Source organism: Aotus nancymaae, unplaced genomic scaffold (genome assembly GCF_030222135.1).
Source record: "Aotus nancymaae isolate 86718 unplaced genomic scaffold, 86718_ANA_hifiasm-v0.15.2.pri h1tg000040l, whole genome shotgun sequence".
Taxonomy (NCBI): domain Eukaryota; kingdom Metazoa; phylum Chordata; class Mammalia; order Primates; family Aotidae; genus Aotus; species Aotus nancymaae.
The window spans coordinates 79,043,853-79,058,530 of record NW_026988454.1 but is presented as its reverse complement, the minus strand read 5'-3'; the positions used below and the strand labels follow the sequence as shown (position 1 = coordinate 79,058,530).

At 41.3% G+C, this 14,678-nt stretch overlaps 1 protein-coding gene across 4 annotated transcripts in view; it reads left to right on the top strand.

Moving 5' to 3' along the window:
• The first annotated feature begins 7,486 nt into the window (after positions 1-7,486).
• The window catches only part of SLC35A1 (solute carrier family 35 member A1), a 33,449-nt gene continuing 26,257 nt past the window's right edge, over positions 7,487-14,678 (top strand). Inside the window, exons 1-2 of one of the 4 annotated variants that reach the window (XM_012444220.2) lie at positions 7,493-7,555; positions 12,245-12,422. In XM_012444220.2, coding sequence (XP_012299643.1) covers positions 7,540-7,555; positions 12,245-12,422 — 194 coding nt within the window. In that variant the 5' untranslated portion in view covers positions 7,493-7,539. Of the gene's footprint in view, positions 7,556-8,087; positions 8,149-10,445; positions 10,792-12,244; positions 12,423-14,678 lie in introns of those variants that run through there. The other 3 variants (XM_064360859.1, XM_012444219.3, XM_012444221.3) reach the window with 3 other exon arrangements.

The window sequence follows — 14,678 nt, the reverse complement described above, 5'->3', positions numbered from 1 at the left end:
GTTGATTTCCAAGGAGGGTATACACAAGCAGTTCCCATGATTGTCAGTTATCAAGGCAGGTATTTGGTACTTGTCATATAATCAGTCAAGGGGGGGAATTCACAATAGCAAGTGGGCTTGCCAAGCAGGATGTGGTTACAAAGGTTATATGTTTCCATAGTTCTAAGTTCAGCATGACCCAGCAGAGTAGCAAGACCCAGGTATGCACTTAAGGGAGAAATGGCAGAAGCGGTGAGGTGGAGGTTAAGATAAAGTCTGTCTGGCTCTCAGCAAAATGAAGTCTGTCAGGCTAACACAGGGTACGTTAGCACACACACCACACACATTAGCCAGATTGAACCAAAACACCTTAAATAGGTCATGGTCTTTATTTTTTATTTTATTTATTTTTTGAGATAGAGTCTTATTCTGTTGCCCAGTGCAGTGGTATGATCTCGGCTCACTGCAACCTCTGCCTCCCAGCTTCAAGTGATTCTTGTGTCCCAGCCTCCTGAGTAGCTGAGACTACAGGCATGTGCCACCATGCCCAGCTAATTTTTGTGTTTTTAGTTGAGACAGGGTTTTGCCATGTTGCCCAGGCTGGTCTGGAACTCCTGACCTCAAGTGATCTGCCCATCTTGGCCTCCCAAAATGTTGGGATTACAGGCGTGAGCCACCTTGCCCAGCCCAAACAGGTCATGGTCTTTAATACCCCTACTCTTACTTAGGCTTTTCACTCTCTGCCCTGGAATGCAGTCCACAGGTACAGTCCTCAAAGGGTGTGATCAGACTTTATCTTTTCCATGAAAGTTTTCCCCATCTCTTTTCAGCAAATTAATTGTTTCCTCCTTTGAGTTTTCATTGGATTTTATTATTACTTTTATTATAGTACTTACAATAAATTGATGTGTAGACAATACAGAGAATATAGAGAATGCAGTGCATCCATATTCTCCCTGTTAGATTTGAATTTCTTGAGATTTGAACTATGGGTGAGTCATCTTTATATCCCTGGCATTTGTATTTTGTTGGATGAATGAATGATGAAAAAAAGAAGGAATGAAAGGGCAAACTGGAAGCAGGGTATTGGTTGAGTGATTGATTACTTGAATAGTCAAGGTGGGAGCTAATAGAGTTCAGCAGCAAAGTAGTTATTGCAAAAGAAGAGGGAGAAGAATGGGAAAGAGGAAAGGTGAGATTATTTTTAAGGATGTACTGGAAAATAAAGTTGAATAAACAGAGTTGATTTGTATACTTTTTGGAGGTCTTTGAAAGCCAAGCAGAGAAACATTTTGCCTTCCTGTGGTAGGACATTAGAAAATACGGCAGATTCTTGCACAGAGTATCGATTGTGGGAGAAGGATACTTGGTTTGGAGAGATGGCTAGGAAGCTGCTGCAAGAATGGGACATGGATGATGGGGGATGTGGAGGGGCAAATGCTAGATTCAAATAAGTGGACAGGATATAACATCTCAGGAAAAGGAAGAAAAATTCAAAGTATGACCTCCGGCTTTCTGCCCTAGGAGATAAAGGATAATTGGGAAGGGGAGCTGGTTGTCAAAAAAGATAGTATGTTCAGCACTAGAAAATTTGAGTTTAAGGCATGACATGGATAATAAAGCAGAGGTGATAGGAATTTGGGCTGCACAAAGAAAATTTGGGGGTCATCCCCATGAGAATGGGGATTAAATGAAGAGGAAGAGGAGACAAAATAAGATAGAATAGCAGTCAGAAGAGTTAAAAAAAAAGATGTAAAGTAAGCTCTGTGATCATAGAAGAAAAGTCTAGCTCTTCTACTTACTAGCTGTACCACATCACACCTCTCTGCTGCGGTTTCTGTGTCATAAAAATGAGATAATAATAGTTCCAAATGCACTGATTGGGTTGTCATAAGGATTAAATGAGTTAACACATATAAAGCACTTATATGGCAATTGCTTTGTCAACATTAGCGAAGAGAAGAGATTCTCCAATGTTTCATGTCTATGATACCCCCTTCCCCATTTTTCTTTACTTTTTGTTTTCTGGCTCTCAGTTAATGCCTAGAATAATGCTAGGCACATTATGACTTTCAAAAAATGGTGAATAACAAAAGAGGATGATGGATTACAAAAGGTCAATGAAGTAGGCAACTGCCAAACCCTGTTTTCATAGAGCTGGCTTGAGTGGAAATACCACTGAAGCAAAGTCAGCATAAAATGGTAGAAATAGGTATGAACTATCATTGACTGGGAGGAAAAGGAAAGAGAGATTACGGTAATGAAAAAAAGAATAGAGAGGCAAGGGAGAGTTAAGCTCAAATATGAAATGTCTGGATACAGATGATTATTACTCACGTTTCACTCCTAGTTCAGAGATTGGATTTTACATTATCTCCCTGTATCCTTTTATCAATTATAAAGTGTGACAATTATTGGCTTCTTTTTAGTCATATTATAACATAGATAAGAATTGCTTTAAAATAATGGTAACTTGGGAGGCCAAGGCAGGCAGATCATGAGGTCAGGAGTTCGAGACCAGTCTGGCCAACATCGTGAAACCCCATCTCTACAGAAAATACAAAAAATTAGCCAGGTGGGCCGGGCATGGTGGCTCCCGCCTGTAATCGCAGCAATTTGGGAGTCTGAGGCGGGCGGATCACCTGAGGTCAGGAGTTCAAGACCAGCCTGACCAACATGGAGAAACCCTGTCTCTACTAAAAATACAAAATTAGCCAGGTGTGGTGGCACATGACTGTGATCCCAGCTACTCAGGAGGCTGAGGCAGGAGAATCCTTCGAACATGTGAGGTAGAGGTTTCAGTGAGCCAAGATTGTGCCACTGTACTCCAGTCTGGGCAACAAGAGGAAGACTCCATCTAAAAAAAACCCACAAAAATTAGCTGGGTGTGGTGTGTGTGCCTATAATCCCAGCTACTTAGGAGGCTGAGGCAGGAGAATCATGTGAATCTGGGAGGTGGAGGTTGCAGTGAGCTGAGATCATGCCGTTGCACTCCAGCCCGGGTGACAGTGCCAGACTCCATCTCAAAACAAAACAAAACAAAACAAAACAAAACAATATCTTAGCAAATTGGTTTTAGATGCTTAATAGCACAATGAAAGTGATAATGCTTAAATTGTCAGGGAAACAATTTTCTTTTGGTATCTATATTTGTCTATGTGTTCTTTATGGTCAACTGTTTACTATTCTGTAAACATTATCACATTTAATAATCTATTATATAGCTACCATATCTGATTTAATTATAACCTCTTTAAGCTTTTGGTATTTGCTTCCTCACAGCCTTTTTGCTTACTTAAGTTCATACTTTTACTTTATTACCAATGGATACAGTACTGGGCTTCTTTTTATATACATCATTGAGACTAGGGTAGCTCTGATACCTGAGCAGAAATAGATGAGAGCAGGGGATTGAGGCAAATACTGTAGTTTTCTAGTGACAATCAGGAATCATTAGGGACTCAAGTGGCAATAGCAATGGCTGCTTGAAGCACTGTAAGGTTAGTTTATCAGGCACAGGGCCTTGTATCTCACATGTTAAGGATTGCTGATTGTTGCTCTAACAAGAATTGAAAGGAAAAGTGGCATACATAAAAGAAATACATTAAATCAATATTTTTTTCCTCCAAGACTAGGGATAATTCAGAGTGAGAAAGTAAAAATTAGCTCAGACTAAGACTATAAATAGCTGCTTTGTCATTAATTGAGCTGGGATAACAAACCCAGGTAAAACCAGCTGCAAAGGTAATGGGAAATAATATTTCTCCTAAGGAAATGCTGATGCTGTAAAGTATAATAGCAAGGCCCTTCTTTGAGGGTTTGCTTTCTAATTCACTGAAAAACTTTGTTCTCTAAAATCATATACTCTAGGAGAATTTGCTGGTTGAAATTATATCAGCAAGAATGAAATAACCCTACTCTTGCTTTGGGGATCTATGTCATTTTGATACAAAGAAGCAGCCTCAATTAAGGGGCTCCTGAATACAACATTCCACATCTATGGTAACTTTGTAGTTTCCAAGAAACAGGATCCTGAGACTATTATACAGTCCCTATTGGATACATACAGTCCTACTTTCAGCTTATCAAACACTGCTTCTTTAAATTTCACCTAATCCCATGCTTCCCTAAAAGACTATAAATGTGTATTTTCCTTTGCTTCCTGAGATACCTCTAGTGTTCAGTTTCCCTCATTGGAATGTGTATCAGGTAGTTCTTGCATTGCTATAAAGAAATACCTGAGACTGAGTATGTAAGAAAATAGGTTTAATTGGCTCATGATTCTGCAGCCTGTACAGGAAACACAGTGCTGGCATATGTTTCTGGGGAGGCCTCAGGAAGCTTTTACTCATGGCAGAAGGTGAAGCGGGAGCAGGCACATCCCATGGCTAGAGCAGAAGAGGGAGAGAGAAGGAGAGAGAGGGAGAGAGAGAGAGAGGGAAAGAGAGAGGGAGGGAGGAAGGGAGAGAGAGTGTGGGGGGGTAGAGGTTGAGAGAGAGAGAGAGAGAGAAAGAGAACATACTTTTAAAACACCAGATCTCCTGAGTTCACTTACCATTAAGGGGATGGCCCAAGCCATTCATGAGGGATCTGTCCCATGATCCAGAACTCCCATCAGGCCCCACCTCCAACACTGGGGATTACAATTCAACATGAGATCTGGGCAGGGACAAATATTCACATATCACAAGGCGTCAGTAAGCTCAACTTTGTCAGACTATAGTTTTAACAGGTTTGTCCCTGTTGGTCTTGGACTAACTGGGTTAGGACAAAGAGGCATCAAAATCTAGTTAAGGTTGATGCCAATGAACTATAATAGTCTTTTGAGGCAATGAAAATGTCTAAGAAAAGTAAGATTCAATAGCATGATGTTATGTGAACCAGAAATGCCAGAAAATGGCCCAGCAGCATTTAACCCACCATCTTAATTGGGATCTGTGTGTGTGTGTGTGTGTGTGTGTGTGTATGTGTGTGTGTAATGCTATTCCTCACCAAAAGGAATGATAGTTTCTTAAAGTGTAGTTGATTCTACAACCTAGGACAGGGGAAAAAAAAACCTCTTATTGTCAGAAATTAAAACATACTTCAAAAAGCTAGTGATGGCCAGGTGTGGTGGTTCACACCTGTAATCCCAGAGCTTTGGGAAGCTGAGGTGGGAGGATTGTTTTAGGTTGGGAGTTCAAGAACCAATCTGGGCAACACAGTGAGACGCCCCCACCCACAAAAAGAAATCTACAAAAAAAGTAAAACCAGCTGGTGCAGACTGAAAAAAAAGGCAGGCTTACAAGGGCCATACTGGAACAAATTAAGCATTTAGAAATTATACTTAATTGAGGTAAGCTGACACTACAATGATAGTCCAAAATGGGAAGAGATAAACCATACAAAGCAGTAGCTGTAAAACAAAAGGACTATATGATATTTTTAATTTTTAAAATTAATTTCAAGTACATATATACATTTTCTGTTTAAATGTATGCGCAAGTGCATATGCAGTAGGGAACTGAATAATTCTACAAGTGGAAACTGTACCAATTACAGAAAGGGATGATTGGCACCAATGAGCACACTTACTACGCGGTAGAGGAAAAGTCTAACACTATTCCAAATTACATTTCAAATGTCTGCCTCTACAAAATCAACTCTGATCTCCTGGGAGCCCCTTTTAATATTAATAGGATGCTAATAAGACATGCAAAATGTTCCAGTAACGTGAACAGACCAGATAGATCTATATGTATGTTTAACAACAAGACAATGGTGTATAACATCACCAACCCTCTAAAAGGACAATTTTGGAGAAAGAACATGCTGCAGAAGGTGTAGGCTGCAGGGCAGCTCAGAATCTTGTATCCCTATTCCCGTAACGGCTGAGGTATTTTCATAGCATTTTAAACCAATTCACTTACCTTGAACATCATTTATTTTACCAATGAATTCTTTCTAATACCAATTATGACAGCTAATTAACATCCCCTAGTGAAAGTGGACATTATAGTGGTTAAAATGCCTGTTGATACATCTAATTTAATTAATTAATTTAGAGACCAAGTCTCACTGTGTCGCCCAGGCTGGAGCACAGTGGCGCGATCTCGGCTCACTGCAACCTCCCGAGTTCAAGTGTTTCTCCCACTTCAGCTCCTGAGTAGCTGAGATTACGCCCGGCTGATTTTTTGTATTTTTAGGCATTTCACCATGTTGGCCAGGCTGACCTTGAACTCCTGACCTCGGGTGATCTATCTGCCTCGACCTCCCAAAGTGCTGGGATTACAGACGTAAGCCACCGCGCCCGGCCGATACATACAATTTTTTTTTTATTTTTAAACATTGTCTCGCTCTGTTGCGCAGGCTGGAGTGCGGTGGCGCAAATTCGGCTCACTGCACCCTCTGCCTGCCGGGTTCAAGCAATTCTCCTGCCTCAGCCTCTCAAGTAGCTGGGACTACAGGCGTGCACCAACACGCCCGGCTAATTTTCTGTACTTTTAGTAGAGAGGGGGTTTCAGCATGCTGGCCAGGCTGGTCTTGAACTCCTGACCTCATGATCCACCCACTTCGGCCTCCCAAAGTGGCGGGATTACAGGCGTTAGCCACCGCGCCGGGCGGATACATCTAATTTTTTTTTTTTTTTTTTTTGAGATGGAGTCTTGCTCTGTTCCCAGGCTGGAGTGCAGTGGTAGAATCTCGACTCACTGCAACCTCCGCCTCCTGGGTTCAAGCGATTCTTCCGCCTCAGCCTCCCGAGTAGCTGGGACCACAGGCGCGTGCCACCACGCCTGGCTAAGTTTTTTGTATTTTTAATAGAGACCGGGTTTCACCATGTTGGCCAGGATGGTCTTGATCTCTTGACCTCGTGATCCGCCCGCCTCGGCCTCCCAAAGTGCTGGGATTACTGGCGTGAGCCACCGCGCCCAGCGATACATCTAATTTTTAAAGGCCCTTTTGTTGTGCGAAGATATTAGTTAGAATGTCTGGCTGGGTAAATATATCAATGACAATGCTGACGATATTGAACAGGCACAAGACTTCTGAACAATATGTGGCATAAATCATAACTAATCTAGAACACAAGGTAACAGTTGAAGGTAATGAACCAGGTGGAAGTTATAAACTTTGCCGCAAGTAGTTTCTGTTACTTTACGAGTTCTGGGAGCTTCTCCAACAGCTTTGACAGGTGTGAATCCCTTAGGCTAACCCCAAATCCTTATTTGCCGCCTACTCACTTTGTAAGGACTACGATTCCCAGAAGGCAACGCTCCCTTGACTCCGCTTCCTTGGGCCGGCGGAGAGCCGCAGTTTACAAAACCACTTCCCCGACCGAGTTTCACACACCTCTCACCTAGGAGGCGGCCGGGAACGCCTTCCCTCAATTCGCGTTCTCCCCATTTTGGGGTGTAGCTCGGATTTCTGAGCCCATTTTCAACGCTTGGCCGACCGGGAGGCCGGCGAGGCGCTCTAGGCCGAGCGGCTTCGTCTCTATGACCACAAGGGGCGGTCCCCGGTGTCCTGCTCGGGGGCGCGGAGGGGGCGGGCGTCAGTTCCGCGCGGGGCTGTCGGGGAACCATGGCTGCCCCGAGAGGTGAGAACCCTGGCTGCTGGGAGTGGGGAGTCCGTGGGGGGCGGCACCTGTCGGGCGGCGGAGCACTTTGGTTGCCCACGGCCTGTGGGGCCGGGCTGAGGCGTCAGGAGTTTGCGTGGAGCCTCTCCCGGACGTCAGGGCAGCCGGCCTCCCGCTGCGGCTGCAGTCTCCGCGGCTGACTCCGCGGCTGACTCCGCGCCGGGCAGGTCGGCGGTCCGAGACAGCGCTGGCCTCCACGAGCTGGTAGTGGGTGGAAACCGAATTCTGATAGGCCGGGGCTGCGGCGAACCCCGACAGGGGCCAGGGCGTGGGGCCGGGGCTGGACCGCATCACCCGGCGAGTCAGGACAGTTCTTGGCCCTCGCCCCGCAGCTTCGGTCTCCTCTGCGCCTCCTGCCCTGCGGATACTCAGAGGCTTAAGGGCAGGCTCCGGGCGCAGACCCCACTAAAGACATCACTGGGGCGTCAAAACATCACTGAAACCCTAACGAGAGGAAGATAACAATCGTTAACAGTTCCCAACTGTATGCTGTCTGTAGTTACAGAGAATGCTGTATGCAGTTAGAAGGAACACTTCGATATTTGGGGTGGAAGGTGAGAGCCACCTCCCTCCTCCCAAGGGATGGCACATTCAGGTGAAGGCGTATTTGTTGACTAATTGCCATTTAAGGAGGGCGAGTCTAATTGACTCCGCACCACTTTTGCTGAGCAGTGTATATAAGGTGGGTCCAGAGCTGAATTTTTTGACGGTGGAGCAGTAACTAGGAGAGTTTGGGCGACACCCGGATTCTTGCTCCACCCTTCCTCCATAGAGCACTTGGCTTCACCTTTGAATAAATATTAAACAAGTACCTAAGGAATATCTTCTTGAGTGACTGTCAAGTTATTTTCCCTGTTGCGGGCTCCATGTTTATCATCAGGCCCTGCCCAGGGGCATTTTTATGCTTCTCTTATGTGTTCTTTATATTTCATTTCAAATAAGTCTAATCTTAAAATCCTTTTTGTAGCAACACAGGAAATAAAGGAAAAAGAAATAGAATTGTTTTGATAACTAAAAGAATAAGGATAGCAAAATTGATCCGAACGAAAACTTATAAATTACAGAAGTCAAATCATTACTTGAAATAGCTGCAACGATGTTAAGGTTTAGGCTTATTGCCAATACATATTTGTTGAGCCTTGATTGTAATCCTAGCAAAATTGAAGTTCCCATAGCTTCCGAATATCCGCAAAGGATTTATCGGGGACTTCCTGAATTTCTAAGTTCTTAGGTATTACAAATAGCGTCCGCCGTAAACTATAGTAAAACGTAACTGAAAAAAATAATTTAAAACTGTAAGTTTCTTTTGGGGGACATTTCCATACACATACTGTGTGGAAGCTAACGGAACTTCATGAGAAGCAGAGAACAATGCACAGTTAAGGTGTGGCTGCCAGTTGAGTTGTGGGCTTCGTTTATAGTTACTGGCATTGGGCATGATTTGAATTATTTGTCCAATTTGAAGTGATTACGTATGTACTTTTGATATTGTCCTGAAAAAATTGAAATTGCTAATAACGGAAATTTTATACTGGAGAATTTGTGAATGGAGTGAACGAGAAATAGTTTGATCTGATGTTAAACTGCCGGAGAATCTCATACTTAAAAACATTTAGTATTATTTAAAAATTGAAATACGTTTAAAAATGGTATTCCATATCAAAGCCCAATCTGTTTTGCAAATACCTAAACTTATTTGATTACCCTTCCACTTAGATCAGTAGTTATTTTCAAGAGTATAATATGTATTCCCAAATAATCACTACGCAAATAGGTATGTTTTCAAGTTAATGACAATATTATAAGTCAGAATGTGTGTGTAGGATATAACTATTTGGTTTAGTGTTTAAATATTCACTATGTTGTTTTTGGAATCAGGAACCTATACAATAGCTAAAATAAAGTACTTTTTAGTTTATCAGCCCTAACCTCTCTTATTTATGAAAGTGTTGATAATCTAGGACAGGAGTTGCCAAACTTTTCCTGTAAAGGGCTGGATAGTCTCTTGTCATAACTACTCAGCTCTGCTGTTGTAGGGGAAAAAAAGTAGCCAGATAATTTAGAAACAAATGAGCATGGCCACGTTCCAATAAAACTATTCATGGACATGGAAATATTTGAATTTCATACAATATTCATGTATCACAAGACGTTATTAAATTTTTTATCAACGATTTAAAAATGTAAAACCATTCTGAGTTCACAGGCCTCATGTAAACTATCAACATCTGTAGCTTGTTCACCCCTTATCTAGAAGATGGGGAGTGCCTTCTCTTCTACTGATTAAAGGTTATTGCTGTTTATTTTTGAAGTCATAGTTTTTCCCTTGTGTAGGGAAGTTTTAGAACAAAGGAAGTATTATAGTGATCTCCTTCACTTCCTTTTATATAACACTGATTTTTGGCTCCTCAGATCTTTTGGAAAGAAAGTTTAAGCAGTTATAAACTATTTCTTCTGCTTTACTTTTTATTTAAAGCCTGATATAATTTTTAAAATTTGCCTATAGTTCACAAAATATTCTTTAATTCACTTGGGAAAATATTTATATTGAGGAACCCATCTCTTTTAAGTTCCAACCATACTGTATCTAAAGATAATCTGTTTGGGCCGGGCACGGTGGCTCATGCCTTTAATCCCAGCACTTTGGGAGACTGAGGCGGGCGGATCACCTGAGGTTGGGAGTTCGAGACCAGCCTGACCAACATGGAGAAACCCCATCTCTACTAAAACTACAAAATTAGCCGGGTGTGGTGGCGCATGCCTGTAATCCCAGCTACTCGAGAGGCTGAGGCAGGAGAATCGCTTGAACCTGGGAGGCAGAGGTTGTGAACCAAGATCGTACCATTGCGCTCCAGCCTGGGCAACAAGAGCGAAACTCTGTCTCAAAAAAAAAAAAAAAAAAAGATGTGTTTGATCTGTTTGACACTCCTGTTTTATGTCCTTATGAAAACAGTCTTTGAATTGTGTTAGGCTCCCAAAGCAGTGAACAAAATCATACTCAGCACATAATGTAGTTAAAGTAGCAGGCTGGAGTTCCCCCATGTCCTTCTGTTTCTTAACCTGGGGTTGTCAAAGTATGGCTCTTGAAAGCCTAAAATATTTATTTCTGGCCTTTTACAGAAAAAAATTTGCTGATCCCTGTTTAACCTCAAGCCTAAAGATTTGAATGGACATAAAAGGGAACTGGGGGACAACAGGTGGGTGGTGGGTAAGAAAAGTAGAAATAGTTTGATCCTTGGGTGATGGCAGTAAGTAACCGAGCAGGTCTGGGAATAAAGAAGTATGAGGGAGCCTTTGTACCCAGTGCTTATGGTTTTACCAAAGGTCTTGGACAGGCTTTGGTGCCTGAGAGATGGCTTCTGCTTGGATATACTTGCAGGCAATTCTTAAATTGAGTGTTTATATGTTTCCTGCATTTTTGGTTTTATGGAGCTGTGTTCTTAATATTTTTTTCCTGTGTTGGGAGTTACTGTGTTTTGTTGTATAATGCAGTGAAATGAGTGGCTAGGTATAACTTGCTTATTGTGATAAAGTTTTTTATTAAGCCCCACTCTTATTTCTCGGTTATTTTCTTTCTGCTGCCTTTCAGTTTAGAATATACATTGCTGCAGTTGCTTTTATGCTTTGCATTCACAAGTTTGTAATTCATAAAGGTATTTAAAATATGTGCCGGGGCCAGGCATTGTGGCTTAACACCTGTAATCCCAGCACTTTGGTAGGCTGAGGAGGGTGGATCACCTGAGGTCAGGTGTTCGAGACCAGTCTGGCCAATATGGTGAAACCCCATCTTTACTAAAAATACAAAAATTAGCCTCGCATAATGGTGGGCGCCTGTAATCCCAGCTACTCAGGAGGCTGAGGTGGGAGAATCGCTTGAACCCAGGAGGTGAAGGTTGCGGTGAGTCAAGATCGTGCCAACAATATCATGACACTGCAGTCCAGCCTGGGTAACAGAGTGAGACCCTGTCTGAAAATAAGTAAAATAAAATAAAATAAATAAATATGTGCTGGGCACAGTGGCTCACACCTGTAATTCTGGCACTTCAGGAGGCTGAGGTGGGCAGATCACCAGAGGTCAGGAGTTTGAGACCAGCCTGGCCAACATGGTGAAACCCTGTCTTTACTCAAAATGCAAAAAATTAGCTGGCCTTAGTAGTGCATGCCTGTAGTCCCAGGAGGCTGAGGCACAAGAATCACTTGAACTTGGGAGTCAGAGGTTGCAGTTAGCTGAGGTTGCACTAATGTACTCCAGCCTGGGGGACAGAGTGAGACCCTGTCTCCAAATAAAAACAAACAACAACAACTATACATATATGTACATATACAACTATATATATGTACACATTACATATATATATGTAATTTATAACATCCTGAACTAAAATCAATATGCTATATATACTCTTGCAATTGGGGTACTCCCCAGGAACATATGCCTAATTGGCTGATGTTTAAAGTCAGCTGTGTCTTGTATATGTGTGTGTGTTCGTGTAATTGACAAGTATTGTTTTGAAAAAATTTTTAAACATAGGTTTTAGAAAATATTTTGTGCTTGGAATTGGAAAGTGTTTGGGAGCCATAAATAGTTGATTAATTTATGTATACATATATTGTCTACTGAGTAATGTCTTTGTTGCACGTATTTTCCAGACAATGTCACTTTATTATTCAAGTTATACTGCTTGGCAGTGATGACCCTGATGGCTGCAGCCTATACCATAGCTTTAAGATACACAAGGACATCAGACAAAGAACTCTACTTTTCAACCACAGCCGTGTGTATCACAGAAGTTATAAAGTTATTGCTAAGTGTGGGAATTTTAGCTAAGTGAGTATAAATACTTTTAGTGTGTTAAATTACTTTTCTACCTGGTTAGGGTATTTATTAGAAAATTAAAGCTGCATCTTTATATGTTTAATTGCTCTGGGCCAGTATTTCTCAACTAGGGGTGATTTTGCCCCCCCGCCCCCGGAAGATCTTTGAGTTGTCACAACTTGAGAGATGCTTCTGGCATCTAGTGGGTGGAGGCCAAGGATGCTGCTAAACATCCTGCAGTCCCCATGATAGCCTCGCAACAAAGAATTACCCAGCCCCAAATGTCAGTAATGCTGAGGTTGAAGAACGCTGCTGTAGAGTCGGAGTTGGCAAAGTATGTCCCGTCGGCCAGATCCAGCTTGCTCCCTGGTTTTGGTGTAATAGCGACTGACTGGCTTACAAAGCCTAAAATATTTACTGTTTGGCCCTTAGAGAAAAAAATTACTGAACTGTGTTTTGGATGAGTATAATAATAATAAACATTTCTCGAGTGTTTCCTGTGTTAAGTGCTGGCACTGTGCCATGTGTTTTTCATGTTTTCTCATTTACTCCTTATACATTTTTGAGGTAAGTACTTTACCCCTGTTGTATTGACACAGCATCTGAAGTTCTTTAAGATTTACACTGTTAATATGTGGCAGCACCTGGCTTTGAATCAGGAACATCATGCAAAAATTATTTAGCTAAGGATATGGCATGAGAGAGAGTTAAGAATAGTGGCATTGGAGGAGATAGGTGTAATTTTAATCCTAGACTGGGATTGTGGATGCATACACATCTTGTAACCTCTTTAAGCTTCCGTTTCTTCATTTTTTTTAATTAGAGAAGATAATATGGGGTGGTGAAAATTAAATAAAATCCAATAAGTAAATTACTTGGGGAAAGATTTATGAGATGGGGACCTATTTGAGTCACTGGGGCAGTTAAGAAGTCATACAGCTTTCAAGATGTGTATTGGTGAGTGAGGGGAAGCAGGGAGGAATAGTGTTGTATATAGGCTTTTATGTAGAAACATACACATTACATTTAAATGTTGAAATGTTACAAGACATTGTGATTGCTTAAGTTTCAACAATGTATGATGAGATGGTTGATAATACAACCAGAAGCATGGCTTTCATTTTGGGAAAGATATTCAGTGAAAGTGTTGAAAATTGGTTCTAGATCTTGAAAAAGCTTATACTAATCTACTTGAAGTAGCTGGAATATGAAAAAGTGAATAAAATACATGGCCAGACTATGGACTGTTTAGAGGAGCAGCAAGTGAAAGGGCCTAGAGCTTTTTAATGGTCTTTTAGATTTAGTGTTTGCAAAAAAGTAAAATATTTTCCAGGTACTCTCAGTGTTGTCATTTCTTTGTACACATTTAAAAATGGTAATTCAAAAAGTAAGTAGCAAACAGGATGTTATGTAGTCTGTTAAAACACAGGTTGCATATCAGTGCTTTATTTGCTGCGATGGAGAGGCTTCCAAATATCACAAAATAATTGTTACACAAAAAAATTTTTGAGATGATTTGTTATATGCACAGGAAACCAAAGTTGATTTATATGTTTGAATTTATATTTGCTTGAAAATTCCTTCCCATATAATGTTAAAATAATTGTGTAGAGCTAAAAACAAGAATGAAATTAGATTTTTTTCTTTGCTTTCAAAGTAGAGAAGACTTCATCATCTCACAGAAAGGATGACAATTTCAGGATATTATGGGAGGCTGTGGAAGTATTATATTAGAAATCCATCTTTTTAAAAAAATAACCGAAGGTTTAGAACTTGAACTTTCTCTTCAGAGGAGAAAAATTAAGAAAAACTTAGATCTTGGCCAGGTGTGGTGGCTTACACCTGTAATCCCAGCAGTTTGGAGGCCAAGGTGGGAGACTTTCTTGAGCCCAGGAGTTGGAAACCAGTCTGGCAACATGGTGAGACTCCATCTCTACAAAAAAATTAAAAAATTAGCTGGGTGTAGTGGTGTGTGCCTGTAGTCGCAGCTACCTGGAGACTGAGGTGGGAGGATTGCTTGAGCCTGAGAGGACCTGTACTGAGCCGTGATCATACCACTGTACTCCAGCCTGGGCAACAGAGCAAAACTCTGTCTCAGAAAAAGAAAAAAGAAAAAAAAAATTAGAAGAACTTAGATCTTGATTAAAATAGTGTATTTCCCCCATATTTTGAGAGAAATATTGTGAAGTTAATGTAAAAATTAGTAACATTTTCTCAGTTTTGATTTGAGTTTTCTGGAGAATGAATGGAAAATAAATTACTATTTAA